We start from the raw sequence: 17,342 nt of genomic DNA, 5'->3' as shown, positions 1-17,342 counted from the left end.
ACATGATCTTTGCATCTTCCAAATAAAATAACTTATGTAGACAAGCTAGATCCACAGGAAGCATTTACCTTCTGTTTCAAATCTTTGTCATCTGTTGGGAAAACATTACCTAACTTTTATGATATTTCACCGTTGATATCTTGGTAACTATTTTTGAAATCAAGAAAACTTGGCTTCACCCATGTGCGATTTGATTTTAGCACCCACAACTTGTTCCCAATAAATTCATCAGATTTGCATTTTAACATTGGTTATATCCCTTCTTGGTCTGATTGTAACCAGTTGTACTGCTTACCCCAGATCAGTGAAAATGATTAGTCTAGTTATAATGTACAACATACGAAGAGCTAAAAGAAGAAAAGAAATTGATATCTATGAGACAAACAAGGGAATCCTTGACAATTAAAAATCAATACAACAATAACTAAAAATTTCAAAGATACAATTAAAGATACAAGTGCACCAAGTTACTTGTGTTCCCTTTGATTCATGTAAACGCAAGACGGTATGCAATGTAACTGAAAAGAGGAGGGTGTTTCTGACATTTTTAACTAAATTATGTAATGCATATTCAAAGTTGTAGAAAAAACCTACAAACAACCTGTCATCTAATCAGATACCTCAAATCAGGGCCGTACCTGTGTTTTATGGGGCCTGAGGCAGAGGGAAAAAATGGGCCCCCTATTAATAGTAGGAGTTCGGGGGCAGGGCCTCGAATTTTTTTGAGCCCCTATTAAAAATGGGCTCCCTAAAAATAGGCCACCTATTAATAGTAGGAGTTCGGGGGCAGCGCCTTGGATTTTTTTGAGCCCCCTATTAATAGTAGGAGTTCGAGGGCAGCGCCTCAGGAGCCCCTGTTGAAAATGGAATCCCTATTAAAAATGGGCCCCTAAAAATTTTTTTGGCCCAGGAGGCCTGAGGCCCAAGTCTCATCGGCCTCTTGACAGGTCCGGCTCTGCCTCAAATATTCAACAAAGTTTACCCAGGAAAACATTATTACTTCTTCTCTTTTAAAATCCTCAAAAACTAATTTCTTACTAAACAGAAAGACCAAAAAGATGTAGAACATACACGGCTTAACTATAAAATAGTTTTCGATGATAATTATCAAATGGAATCCGTTTCAAATGTATAGCATTGAATGGAATATTAAACACCAAAGGCGCCTTTATCATCCTAAATACATACCTACAATCGATTATGTTGTCTAGAAATATCATTCAGACATAGCAAATAAAATGATCTTGCACACTGTCATCATTAGCCGCCAACAGCATCACTTGCTCTCTGTTCCTTGAGCATGCTTTCAATGAAAAATTCGCCTGCTCTGTAAGAAGAACGAACCTGTTGGAAACAATTGTCACCAATTAATATACCAAAAAAACACACAAGGATACTTCCAACTGTGCAGGTCTAAAACAGTTGAACAACTCTTAGACTTCAGTGCATCATAGTCGACAATAAGCAATTCATGCAACCATATTCCTCAATGCATCCATATCACAATGTGCTGGCCTTTCAGAATCCCTTTCATATGCCAAAACATAACAAAAGTTATGGGTTTTTTTCACAGTAGAAAGGGAAAAGCGCAGAAATAAAGATAGTTTTCTGCAAGAAACAAATTTCATTTAGAAGATGCCCAAAGTAAAAGGAAAAATGAGAAATCATTTAGAAAAATAAATGGATGTCTAAAGAAACATATCAACAGTGATTAGAAAGGAACAGATAAAGGTGTCCATGAATACTGACAATCTATTACCCTTACACTTACTTTTCAACCATCTGTAAATAGAGTAGTTAACATTCTAGTGTTCCATATGTATGTTACAATATTATAAATTGCTCATACAGACAATAAAGTAATAGACAAATGCAACAGTGCCATTTCCAACAATATTATATCATTTCTGCCCAAATTACACATCCTTTATCATCAAAAGTAGTTTTCATTTAATATGAAGTGTCAGCCCTTTGTCAGTGCTTCGGTCAATGTTTCTGCAACTTAGTTTGATACTAAAGATGAGCTTCATCTGTTTATGTGCACATGTTTGTGCATAACATGGCTGTAAAACTCATGACAAGGATTAAAATTTAAATCTTAATCATGGGGATTGACGTGCACAAATATATTCCCCAACCTAAAATGGTGTGCCATTGCTTGCTGAATATCAAGTAGATGTATTTGGAAGAAAATGCTTTAAACTTCTAAAATGTGATGACGTGAGGAATTTTGTGCTCTTTGACACAGAGCTGGGAACCTGCTCCAAAGTCCAATGTTGTTTCTCCATTTCTAGAATGTCAGACATCATCTATTGAGAATGTTCTATTTCTTTGGCCATTTGTCTTCTCTGACATATCTGGCAAGCTTAATTTCCAATAGAAAATTACCTTTCTTAACATCTAACTACACCCTTGTTCCCCAGAGGTCGGCAATTTTGGAAACAGATTGGCCTTGTTGGGTACAACCATTATAATCAATCAACTGGAAACATGCTATCACTTTCTGGATTGCATATTTGATTGTACATGTTTTAGGTCAAAGAACAGATGAAACATCCCATATGCTCATTAAAAAAATATGATCTCTGAAGGAGAGATAGATCATAAATGTTCAAATAGCATGTTTTTGAGCTTATGAGAATCTCACCCTATTGAGAAGTATGGTAAGTACTAAATCAGCTACCCAAATTGCATCCATGTGTTCAGTTTGCTTTACAAGAAGACAGATTATGCTTGCTATAGTATGCAAAATTCTTGTCTGCTATTTGTCTCTCTAGCTATCTATCTATCGATATCCATGTTTGCATGTGCATGACCATGTGTGTGTGTCTGTGTGTGTGTGTGTGTGTGTGTGTGTGAAAACATCCCAGGTCATAAGGAACTAGGTATTTGCTGTATTTAGGAAGGCCGTAAAAGAATGATCATCAGCAATATTCCCAAGTTGATCCACATTCCAGTGTTTGATTGCTGCTTCGAGTGAAATAAAGGTGACATGATTTTGTCATTTTAGGACATTTTAGACTGCTTCTCACACAAAGGACAATTTTAGGCTTTTAAAAAAGAATCATGGTTACCACAGGATAGAGATAACAAAGATTCCCACTTGACAGCAAAGCTCTATCCACCTCGCATAGTGAGAGTTTCATCCCTTCACTCTTGCTTATAGAATTCTTTTTACTTGGGGCCATACAGAAAACAGATACAACATAAGGATCTACCTGTTTCAGATTAGACTGCCAACAGTTCACCATGTTCGACATCATCTATGAAGTATAATTTTTATTTGATTTATGCATAGTTCCCTTAGTTAAGATGTTGCAGAAAGGTTTTAGTCAAAGTGTTCATTTTTTACTGAAGAAATTTGGTACTAAAATACATATATTGGAAAAATGCAAAATGAGGGGTAGTGATTTTTTACATGCATACATTTGCATCAATAGTGCAACTATGCCTGAATTATTTGCAAAAGGTTGAACACAAAGCCATCAGAGGTCATATTACTTCTAGATGATATTTTAACTATTCCATCAGAACAAAGAATGAAAACCATATACTAGTATGAATTACCAGGGGACCACTGGCTACGTATCGAAAGCCGATTGACTCTCCATAATTCTTCCAAAATGAAAACTTTTCAGGAGTCACATATTCCTTAACAGTCAAATGCAATGGTGTTGGCTGCAAGAAGGCAACATAAACAAATCAAATTGGAGTTCAACCCCAAACTTTCATGCTGAAGCATGTATACTCTCTCACCTGCAAGTATTGGCCCAGTGTCAGAATATCAACGTCAAACGCTCTCAAATCCTGCATGGCTTCCTTCACCTCCTCATCCGACTCTCCAAGACCCAACATTATAGAAGACTTCGTTATCATTCTTTGCTTGCAGCTTTTTGCATGTTTCAAAACAGATAAACTCTGATCATACCTGCTTTTTCAAACAGATATTAGAATCACAATCAACATAGAAATTAAGCGTACAAGAAGAAAAAATAAAGCATAATGATTACTACTATATATATTAGTTCAGCAGAAGAAATAAAAGTAAAGTTACTCAGGTTCACTTGTATATCACTATATCATGTTCTCGTATTTTATGATAAACAGAATGAGGGCATGTCGGTCATGGTCCATCTTTGCTGCCTACAGCATGTGTGGTCATCAATCATCACTAGACATTTTTAACCCATGAGACTTTCCTATTTAACATTGCTGGAACTTAAAAACATTTTAGAATGAACATGATGTTCCAAACTTGCCAAAATAGAAGCAAACATATGCTGGTATCATGAAGACCGAATATCTCTCTTTGATAATTCCATACCCTGTTTAAAAACAGCTGTAATGAACAAGAAAATCAAGTATGAACGGTGGCAAGTGATAAGCTTGGCAATTGTTAACAAGGATAACCTTTGGCAGAATGGGGAATTCAGCATTTTTGTTCTGGATGCATGGACACATGCATGTGTACAATGTGTAATGATTATTCATAAATTTGAGTGATACACCTTTTACTACAAACATGAGCAAACTTATGGGTTGACAGCAGCCCACAATTTTGACCATTAAACCAATACATGAAATAGAGAGCTGGCTATGAAAGAAAGTATTATGTGATGGGTTTTTTCAGTAAAAGAATGTAATATATTAGAGTAATGCAACACAAAATGGTTCTCAACTTTGGATTACTTTCGTTTACCTTTTCCAGATTCTCCTTTATCTAATTATTTTTCCTTATTGTTTAACAATCGACAAGCAGCTAATCAATCCTGATTTTTGGTAAACTTTCCAAACGTAAATAATGTTTATAGAAAATGCTGAAGCTTGAATGTACTTTCTGGTGATCTAGTTCAGAACAAATAGCAGCAATAAGATTTGAGAAATAAATGAACTAAATTAAACAAATATGCAGCACCAATACATGTCCACAACCTCAGCTAAAGTGGAGAATTTTTACACTGGTCTAAATTTTCATTTCCAATGGATTTAAGATACTCTGATTTTGTACTAATCACTAAATTCAATGTCACTATACTGTCAACAGGATCCAGACTGAAGCCATATATAATTTATTTATACACCAACACAGATGATCATATTACATAAAATTACAATCCTGTATATACTGTACAACACATACTGAAATACTCATTTTCATATATACATAAATTTATATTGTATATATATCACACTATATATATGATATAATATATATAATTTATAAATTCGGGCATTTAACCAAAACACATACATATAAGTCTGTTATTTACAATATATCAGTGATTTACATATCCTGTAATTATTACCTGTATTTATATACATAGTCTATATACAATATGTTGGTTAAATACATATACAGTAATGTATTGTATTGACCATATGTATTGTATATATACCTGTATTGGATATACAGTATAGTGATTTTTCATCACATGTTATACAATACTGTATATACATGATTACCTGTATTTATATACAGTATAGTGACTCTAGATCCAAATTCCATTCTAGGATCCAAAACCCAGTTCCACTTTGGATCTCAGACTTCAGATCCAAAATTCATCTTAGGGTCCAGAGTCCGACTCTATCTCGGATCTCAGATTTCAGATCCTGAATCCATTTTAAGATCCAAAATCTGTTTTAGGATTCAAAATCCAATTCCATCTTGGATTCCAGATCTTGGATCCAATTAAAATCCAGAATCCAATCCCATTCTCAATTGTAGACTTCAAATCCAATTCCATTTTCAGATCTCATTTGAACTTCCTAAATCCATTTTTATTTTTAAATACCATTTGGATTTCTCAAATCCATCCTGATTTCAAATCTTAAATTCAATTTCATTTCAAATTTTACCTCTTCTCCTAAATCTAAGTTCAAAGTCCATCTTTTGACTTTGAAATTTCCTTCTTTTTCCCCTTTTCAAATCTTTCTTTCCAAAATTCAAAGATTTATTTTCCCAACTCTGATCATTTCAAAGACTTAGAACTTCAAAATATCCTTCCTAATCTATCTCAAGTTCTAAGATTAGATTCTACCATTCAGAAACCATTTCTTCACTCCATTATCGAGTCCATCTCAGGACACTTGGAGATTTCCAAAACCATGATGTATGCTTTGTTAAATGTGATGAGTTAAAAATTCTCTCAACCGGTTGTTATTTCAAGTCTCCACTTGCACTTGTGTGAAACATAATATACATATATACAATAAGAGAAAAATTTAGACCAGCACTCATATTTCAAAATAGTACTGAATTAAATCTCTGTTAGAACACAATGTCCATGTTATAGTGATTAGTGTTAACACATATATAATTAAATGAAATGTATATTTATACATATATGATAGTAACACATATAGTGACTATATGTGTTAAAGATGGACATTGAAAATGATATTTTACTAATGATATATATGAACTAAACAAGGATTTCATTGTAATGACCTAAACTCGTCCACTGCTGTAGATATTTTTTAAAGAAATTCCTAACTCACTTTCGTAGGAATCAGGGTTGCATTTAGCTCATGCAACAAGCCCTTTCAACCCCTGGGTTACCCCAGTGGACGAGTAAGGTCTCGTGAGGGTTTGCAGTGACGCTACCCACAAACATCTCTGTCATGTATGCATAATATTACACATCCTCATAAGCAGTAGGTAATTAAAGACTTTATTTTCACAAATATTTCCTATTATTTCAAAATCAAAATATAATTAGAGTTTTTTTTTATGTACCACCACAGAAAAAGAATTTCTTTCACTTTTCTAAATATCACAATTATTTATGTTTTATTCTTAGAAAATCCAATAAAAACATATTATTATTTACTTATCCTCACTCATATGTTTTCTGCACAGGTTTTCTCAATCACACTTCTAAGCACTGAACTTTTCTTTCTTTTTAAGCTCTTTTCTCTATTTTTTTTTTCTTTTCACGCTTTTTCTTTTTGCGCACTTATTTTTCTCATATAGCTTGCGTGTGGTCTGCTTTTATGCCTTGTGCAATGTCAATATCTTCTATACTTTTCAATACATACCAAAAGATATCAACTAAGACATAAAAGTGACTTCCTTCATTGACCTTTATAACTTGAGAGTCAAATATTTCAACTTAGTATCTGTTCTCAGTTACTTAGGATCATGAAGTTTTCCACTCTCCTTTTCGAAAATGGAATTAAAAGTTTCAACTTACATCTAAGTTCCATCTACTAAGGATTGTGGAATTATCCAAACAACCTAACACATGCTATATTTTTTTCTTTTTGAGCTCATTTTTATGCTTTTGTTCATTTGCTTAGTTTTTCAAAAATAAAACTGTGCATATTCATATTTATGATTCAAAATAAATTCTAACATGTATCTATCATCGTTTCCTCAAAATCCGCATAAACAACCATAATTTTTAGATTTATGTCAGAAAAAATGTTCGTGGGGCTTAAAAATCCTCTAAAAACATCAGATTTGAAATAGCATTCATATAAGTTCAAACTCTTTCTTTAAAAATCTACTTTTCATGAGAGATATGTAAACATGTGCAAGAACGTAAACAGAAATATCAAGGTGTGCAAACTACACCCTCCCCCATGCTTGAATGACACTGTCCCAGTGGCACTCCCCCATGCTTGAATGAAACTACGTGAATGCACATGAGAGAAAATAAATGAGGGAAAAGAGTAGAATGACCTAACATGAATTAAAAATACACGTTCTATGAATGTAATGAATTCAATATATACATGACAAAACCTGAAACTCATGAAAAAAAATAGAAAACGGAAAATAAAACACATATCTACTAAAACAGTCTATAATACACTATATAAATTTGTCAAATATGAAAATTATATATAAATAATTTATCAAATATGTTTAAATATATATTTACATTGCAGATATATTTAAATTGATTTACATATGTATATTTATAATTATTAATATTGTATATATAAATACCATATGTATAAATTATTAAATAATCAATGTGCATAACATATTATATATATATAGTTGATATTATATATGCACATTATAGACTTACAGATATTTGTAATGTCAATGTGCATATATAATTTATATAATAAGTATTATAACATATATTTGTACCATACATATTTATATATAACAGATATATTTGCAATATTCTTCACAATTATGTATTTCATATAAATTTATAAATCATTAATTATATATGTTGCATTGTAAATATTGTATATATGTTATAAATATTACAATAAATATAATTGAAGATATATATTATATGTAAATCATATACTTATTATATACATTAATATATATAAATAATGCAACAGTAAATATTATATTACAAATAACATCATTATAATTAAGTTTAATAACAATGGGTATATTACATATATTATAGATATATAGTGATATTAACATATATTAATATAATATAACATGATTTATATTATAATTTATATTAATATAAAATTATAATATGCTTATATCATTAATATATGTATATATTAAATTATCATATGTTAATATCACTATATATCTATAATATATGTAATATACCCATTGTTATTAAACTTAATTATAATGATAATATGTATATCACTATTAAATTGATTATATTAATATTGTTATATACATATTAAATTATGTAATATAACAATTCAATGATTAATAATTTTATGTATATCTATGGTTAATTATGTATGATATAAAACTATTAAATTAATATATGTATATCACTATGAAATATGCTAATTAATATGATATAACAATATATTAATACATATATATAATTGCATGATTATGTAATATATATTGTAATATACACATATATATGTGATAATTATTAAATATGGTTGTATAATAACAATATATTACATGATATAAACTAATGTAATATATTTATTAAATTAACAATTCAATGATTAATAATTTAAATACAAAATATGGCATTTGTATAACAGGTATAAATACGGTATATAATTTATTAATTTAGCAATATAATATTTATGATATTAAAACAAATTTATTGTATTTTAATCAGCATAAATTAAATTGTATATATATTATAAATTTATAAATATATGTTATTTATATATAATATATATTATTCTAAATACAAATTTATATTGTTAATTTGTTTATAATATTCCATATGTAAATGTTATTTATATTGGATAATAAACATTCCATATATACATGTATTTTTAAACATTTATGTTAGATTTTAAACCATATTATTGTAAGTTTTGTATATTAGGATATATTTAATATTTAATCATTTAACAATTCTATAATTTAATTATACTACAGTTAAGTATATGGTAAATATATAAAAATACATAAATTGTATTTTATGTTTGTATAAATTACATGTATATGTTTAAGGGACAAAATGGAATATGTATGTCTAGGATGCATGGATGGCTTTCTAAGTTGATGGAAAACCGGATGTGATCCTATCTACATAGTGTACTAAACTAATGAGAAAACATATACTGCTGTTGGAGATATTGTGAACACCCCAAAATTTTCAAAATCTTATAAATATTTTTTTTTTGCCCCTGACCCCATTTTCTGAGCAATTGAGTCAGTTTAAAATCTAAATTCCAATTATTTCTCAGATTTTATTGAAATTAAATTCATTTTTTATACATCTGACTCAGTTTCGGATCCAGATCCATTACCAAAATCCAAATCTGAACATTATCATTACAAAAATACCAAAAATGGTTTTTGTATAGCTCGGACAGTCCGTCCGGCATCCATTTGGATTCATTACCCTATATTTCCCAATTCACGGTCAAAAGCTCAAAAAACTTCTCAATATTTGAATCCAAACTCATTTTCTGAAGAAATCAAACCTAAACTTTTCAGAAAACTCCTCTTTTTGTAAAATTTTATCAAAAATACAAAAAAATAGTTTTATCTCTCGTACTGCTTGGGTTTTAGAATTTTATTTCCAAAAATAACAAAAAAATTGGAAAATACCGAGAAAAGAGCAAAAAAATCCAAATAATAAATAAAATTACCAAAAAAATGGTTTAAAAAAAACCGTTTTTAGAAAAACTTTTCAAAAGAACCTCTTTTTGGAAAATTTCGTAAAAGAAACCATCAAAACCCTCATTTCTCGCTTTCTCCCTCGGACAGACCTTCCAGAACCCTCTCCCGTTCCTTCCAACCTTCCATCCCCAACGGCCCCCTTCCGCAGAGTTCTCACGCGGGATCGAAGGGCGGAAAAACCTCTCGATCGATGGCCGCCATCCCAGCCCTTGATGCTCAACCGCCACCCCTTTCTCGATTCTTCCTCAGACTCTATATAAATAGGGTAGCAGCAAAGGGAGAGGGGCATCGACTATTCTGGCATCGACTCTCCATCCATGAGATCTCACCCCATCAAATCGACCATTGGTAGCGATTAACCTCCCCTTTACATCCGATCATCGGTTTTCTTGCTCCTTCCCTCTCTCTCCCTGAAGCTTCCCCTCTGATCGATTGAAGGATTTTCAATCCCAAAGGAAGAAAAACAGCAGCAGAAGGTAAGTGACTCCTTTTATTCCATCTTCTTTCATATCGCTCACCCCTCTTACTGTTTTATCATGCTCTTTCCAGTTTCCTATAAACGTTCTTCTCCTTTCTTTTGATTTTCTAAAGAGATTTTCCTTTGTAGTTTTATTCTTCTGAATATTTTGTCACCGTAAAGCATCAGAGGCATGATCGACCTACCTATGGAGGGATCGATCTAACTCTCGCTATAGAAAAGGAATAAATCATTCCGACATTTTCCCTTCTTTTGCAATTTTCGAATATTCTTTTCCTTGGTGTAAATATAAACCGAGTGTGGCGTCTCATTTGAATAATTTTTTTTCGTTTTTATGAGCTCTCATTTATTGTTTCATTTCAGTCTCTTCTCTCCATTTTGGTTTCTCGTTTATATCCAATTTTTTGCTTTGTTCTGATAATCCATTTTTGTTTTATGTTATTCTTTCATTATTTCCTGTCTTCAGTTTAATTGCTTGTCGTATGTGATTTCCTATTGGCCCTATCGATTTCCTATGCTTACCCTAATTTCTTATTTACATTTAATTTCCTGTTTTACGTTGTTCATTACCTTATTTGTATTTAATTAGCATTCGATCCTTTGCATTCCAAAATTTGCTGAATGTTAACGTTTGGATACTTTTTCTTGTTCATTGTGGTTATGGCATCATCTTCTCTTCATCCAGCATTAGCTTAATAAAACTCAGCATCCTTGGTTTTCACAATTACTTTCATTTAGTAATTCCAATCTTATCGTTTTATCCACACCTTGTAATTAACATCCGCTTTTATCTCAGCTTTTCTTTAGAATCTGGTTCAACTATGAGTCGCTATCCACTGTTAATTTGAAATAAAACCTCACGATTCCATTGTGACGATTCCTGTTAGGTTTACCAACACATTTTTGGTCTAGTATGTATCATTTGAGTAACGGTGGGTTCGATCTCTAGTTTCCCCTTAGCCATATCCCTCTGATTTTATAGCCATTTCGTAACATGGCATCAGTTTTACAGTAGCCTTTTGCATCCTGCGGGAGCATGTAACGTTTTTTTACCTCTCTGCATAACATCTTCGGTGTCCTGCAAATTTTGTTTTATATTACTTAGACAATAACAGGTGGGAACTAGACTAGTGATGGATTATCTCACTTCTTCTTACAAAGTCGACTTGTGCTCAAATCAGTTGACTAGATAAGATAAATTTTTTTTTTTTTTTGCATTCCCTTATTTTCATTTGCAGATGGTCATATCAGTGATTATTTGCTTTGTTGCTGTCAAAATGGTTCATCAATTGAGCATGTATAATTAGCTTGTTACAAACCCATTCACTGTTGTTAAAATGGTCCGCCAATCCATGTTATGATAATCCAGGGACTCAGATTGTTACTCAAAACCAACTTATCGGGTTGGACTGATCGTATAACATCAGTCTATTGTGGCTTAATATCAGCTGTCTAATGTCTGCATGTTACTCCCACATTTGGCCACCGGTACATTTTGTACACTATACTTCACCATCCATAGCATCTCTTTTACAGATGCATTTCATTAAGCATTTACCATAAATTATGTGGCAAAATGCAAATTCTTTCTTCCTTTGGTACTCGCTGAAAACCATATCCTCAGAAGCATATTTTGGTAGACATTCATTACATTCACTATGAATCATTTCCCATTTCACAATGGGCCATTTTCTACTGCATCTCACTGCACCTGTGCACAGCCTCCTGCGTAATCCATACTCACTGTATTCTCGAGTTATGTTAACATTTTGTTGATTTCATTAATAGTATTTTGTTCTCTCTAAAATTTTGTTTTATTACGTGCGTATTCTCACTGTTTTTCTGTATATGCATATTCTTTGCACTTCTGTACAGCTGCCTTGATATGATATCCATTCATTAGGATAAGGCTTCTTCAGTGATTTGTTTTCCTGTGATTCAGTTATGATAATTTTCTCGTAGAAATTGTATTGATCAAAGACTGGCCTCGAAAATGCTTCAAAAGTAGGAGCATGTGTAGTTATAATGGGAGAGCTGGGTAGTAGCAGTGGTGAATATGATTGATTTAGGCACTGTTCTTGTGAGATGTATAGTGATGCCCTTGATGGGCTGTCACACAGTATAATACCCTCCGCATTGGCATTATCTATATCTCCTGCAAATATATATTTCCTTCGCAACTCGTGTATATTTTCCTGCTTAATTGTATGCTATCCATCTTGTGGTTGATCATGTTGCAGTTCGCATTAGTCATTTGTCATCTGATTCTCATCTAATATGCTTTTACCCTCATTAATGTTTCTAATCTTTGAATCATATACTGTAGCATTATCATTTGAACATATATGTAACGCCACGGATTTCCAAAACAAAGCTAAGTTAAAATTTTCATGAATTCCTTTTTTTTTTTTTTTCTTTGCAGCGGAACTTGGAAAAGCTTTTAGCAGCGGAATAAGACGATAATGAGTCGTCGGTTTTAGAAAGCTCCGAGCACGTTGCAGGTATGTGGCCAAGCAACTCATTGACCACCAAAGTGTTTCATTTTATCGAAAACCACATGTTTATTACAACACTACTGCTTAGAAAAACAGTATAGGTTCAATAAAAGGAAGCAGTACAAAATCTGTCTAGAGAAACCATGGAACTCAAATCAGAGGGATATGGCGGATTATTGACAATATATTGACACATATGATTTAAAAAGAAATATGCAGTTGGATGTAAAAAGTAGAAAATGCTCCTTATACACGATTTGTTCCATGGTTTGCTATAGATATATAACAATACATATATATATACAATTCAAAATCATTTTTATATGTTATAGAATGGTTTTAAAATATCTACTAATGGCATTAACTGAAATATGTCATCTCAGTGGTATAAATATAAATTTCATCCCAATATAGAAAAGGGTTTAGAATCATGTACATATCATTATGTGTTACTGTATATAGTGTTACATCTGAAATTTAGAATCAAAACAATATCTTATTTGATTTAGACAATTCAGTAGAATATGTATACAAATACAATATATTGTAATGTGTAATATATGATTTATATAATATACAATATATTGTATTTGTATACATAGTTAATTTAGGATAAGGGATAATCCTGAAACATTACATTTATTAGCGTGATACTCAGAACATATAAATGAGATAACACATATATATACATCTTATTACATGACTGTTATATGACCAATACATTGAAAATATATATTACAGATAAATTTTACCTATCATATATATGTGTTAACTATATGGATATATTATATATGTTTGAGTTTTTAAAGCAAACCCTTATGTATACAATGTATATATTTAATTGCAATTCATGTATAACACACATGGTACATGATTTTGTATATGAAATTTTCCAATGTTGAGAAATGAGGGAAATATGTAACCATAGATATACAACACATATATACAGTACAATACAAAATGATATTTTTTGAATATTTAGATCTCTTACTGTCACAACTGACGGGTTTTCAATGAATTTTATAATGAATCAAACCAACATGCGCAGATGGATTCATTGGAAAAACCCTAAACCAAGTTGACAGGACATCACAAGTTTGAAACCAAGGGAAGAAGAACGGAAGAGGGAGGAGTGCATACCTGAGAGAACCGGTGGCTGGGGTCGCCGATGGCTGGCTGCGGCTACGATCGTCGGGGTCTAGGTCGTCGGCGAGACTGAAGGGGACGAAGAGCGAGGGACGACTGGGGGAGAGGGAAAGATCAGCGGGGAGGGGTCTGTCGTAAGCCCCTCCCCTTGCGTAGCCTCTTTAGGGTTCGGCCCCAACCCCCATAAACATTTTAAATATGGACAACAATAGGCTCGGTCAAACTTGACCGAGTCTATAAAGTGGACGGACTCGGCCCCGATGCATTGACCGAGTCCAACACTTGTTGACCGAGTCTGCCCCGTGTCTGAAGCCGCACTCGTGTCGAGGCGTGTCGACACGGGTGCATCGACCTCCTAACCGAGTCCATGTGACATCGGTTATATCCAATTATGCCTACATTGAAACCACATCCAACCCAGTTACATCCCTAGATGTGTCTGACATCTATCCAGTTATATCTTGATCATGTGGCTTGATCAAATTGCAAATTCTGCAGTCCAATCTACAGAATTGGAAGTGTCAATGACTCTTAAGGAAATGAGAAGGTTTGTTTGTTACATACATAATGTTCATAATTTCGCAAGGTTGAGGTTCAATTGACTACACTGTACAAGTATTATAAATTGTGCTTTTGTTCTTTCAGAATTTTTTTTTCTTTTTTTGGATATTAAGTATTATTAGGAGTTTCCCATTATCAAAGAAGGCACCAAACAAGGGCCTAGCAAGTTTCACAGAGAGAGAAAGTGAAGGAGTGGGGGGAGATGGTTTACTAGATCTGAGGAATTTTCTTTATATTGTAACATCATATTTCATATATATAGGTTCTACATAAATATTTCCTCTTGAAAGGCTAAGCTTTTTGATATACTATAACAAAAAAGGGTACCAAAACATCCAATAATGCATAATATTACAATATTCAATAACCTAAAATCTTAGACTTTTTAATATATTCAATAACTGCAATATTCTACATTATGCATAGATGGACAAGCAGGAACAATTAGACACGATAACTAGCAAACTAATTTGGCTTTTAAAATTGTGATATGCATGAGCTGAAAAACTGACCTCCGTCTTGGTTTTGAGGGCATGCTGCAAAACCTTGGAAAGGTGCTGTATAAGGATGGATGCCTTCTGGTAAGACTTAGCAATATCTAGTGAGTACAACTCCACAACAGAATCAGCAAGAAACTGGATATGTTTTATGTTTTCCGGTTCAACAAATTTAAGTTATGTATAATAATATACAAACATAAATTACAATAATTCAATGGGATATATTATGGTAATCACAGCGTATATGGTTTAAATTGAACATATATGATTATAATTAAATTAACAGTATAAATATTTATATATTACAAATTTATATGGTTTAAAATCAGGTGTATATTTAAGTTAAAATACAATATATAAATACAATATATATATGTTATAAAACTTAATTATATATAAATAACATTGAGTAATTTGTTAAAGATGATCTGGGTTTATAAATTAAATAATGTATAATACATGTAAATTTATAAATGTATATATTTGTAATAATGTAATATTTATATATATTTATATAACATGAAATTTACAATTTATAAATATATGCATATTCAATGCGACAATGGGCTACCTACGTGCTAGCAAATTTATTAAAATACAAATATTACAATATAAATAATATATAATATAAATAAAATATATAAAATCCATATACTATATGATAATATAATTACAAATTTACATTATATATAACAAATTATTTACATTATTGTAAATATAACATATATTAAATTATTAATATAATCCCGACACTATTTTAACTAAATTTTATATATATTAACTACACAATTATAATATTATGTAATATAACAATTCAATGATTAATAATTTTATGTATATCTATGGTTAATTATGTATGATATAAAACTATTAAATTAATATATGTATATCACTATGAAATATGCTAATTAATATAGATTATATCAATAAGTTAATATATACAACTTATTATATGAATATATGTATATAATTATATGTGTAATAACAAGATTGTTGTAACATATTATTTCTATCATATTATTCAATCATGTAAATTGTAATGTCTATCCCCGACATTATATAATAAGTATTACATATGTTACTTCTCAATTCTATTTAGATTTCCCACATTTCATTCTGATTTCAAACTCCAGAGTTAGAATTCAATTTCATTTCATCTCAATTCAAAGTTCATTTATGACTTTGAAGTTTTCTTTCTCCTCTCTTTATCTCAATTTCAAGATCCTTCCTTTCAAAAGTCTAGATTATTTCCCAAAAAGCTCTGATTACTCCAAAACTTAGAACCTTAAAATCTTAAGTTCTGAGCTAAAAACCATTTTTTCACTCTATCATCAGATTCATCTTAGAAACACTTGGAAAATTTCAAATTATTTTCAAAAGGAGCATACATCTTTGCATTCGCACAAGCATGATTCTTTGTGCATTTAGACTTAGAATAAATTATTAGATAATTTCTTAGCAAAGCAAAAGGCATTATGTGTTACTGTTAAATTGTATTTTATGTTTGTTACATATATTGTTACACTGATATATAAGAATCTAATTTATATATTTACAACACTGTAAAGAATTATTGTTAAATATTATGGTAATTAACATCATTTATAAACCAACAAGGCTAAATCATTTTTATATTAATATTTACTATAATTATTACAAATATAATAAATGTTTATATATTTATAATTAACAATTTATATATATTGTATAATGTTTATATGTAAAAATTACAGTAAATGATATTGTAATGGTAATCACAGTGGTTATTCAATGATATATGTAAAACGTAAAATATATATATGTTATTTATATATAATATAAAAATAATATTTGTAAATATTGTATATATATCATTATATAATATTATGTTATGTAATATTTAATTAAATGGGATTAGTTATATAAACATATAGTATAAATGATTTATATACATTTATATATAAAATATGCAAAATTTAATTATTTTTGGATTTAGAATCTGAGGTTTATAAATTAAATACAAAAATATATACAGATATGTTTATAAATATATAATTAATATTATTTAATTATAAACCCATATTACAATATATTATATATTACACGGAATATTATATTATAAATATAATAATTTATAAACA

The 17,342-nt window shown here is 30.8% G+C and overlaps 1 protein-coding gene across 1 annotated transcript; it reads right to left on the bottom strand.

The window, feature by feature from the left end:
• Positions 1 to 1,107: 1,107 nt before the first annotated feature.
• Positions 1,108 to 3,875, bottom strand: LOC149820881 (lipoyl synthase, chloroplastic-like). Its single transcript, XM_089982995.1, has 3 exons — positions 3,757 to 3,875; positions 3,568 to 3,678; positions 1,108 to 1,344 (listed from the first exon to the last, which is right to left on the bottom strand). Exons 1-3 carry the CDS (start codon positions 3,853 to 3,855, stop codon positions 1,261 to 1,263), a joined length of 294 nt encoding a protein of 97 aa, XP_089839121.1. The 5' UTR covers positions 3,856 to 3,875; the 3' UTR covers positions 1,108 to 1,260.
• Between the last annotated feature and the right edge of the window lie 13,467 nt (positions 3,876 to 17,342).

The sequence above is a fragment of the Nuphar pumila genome, chromosome 12 (genome assembly GCF_984573655.1).
Source record: "Nuphar pumila chromosome 12, dmNupPumi1.hap1.1, whole genome shotgun sequence".
In the NCBI taxonomy this organism is placed as follows: domain Eukaryota; kingdom Viridiplantae; phylum Streptophyta; class Magnoliopsida; order Nymphaeales; family Nymphaeaceae; genus Nuphar; species Nuphar pumila.
This window is presented reverse-complemented; position numbering and strand designations above follow the sequence as displayed.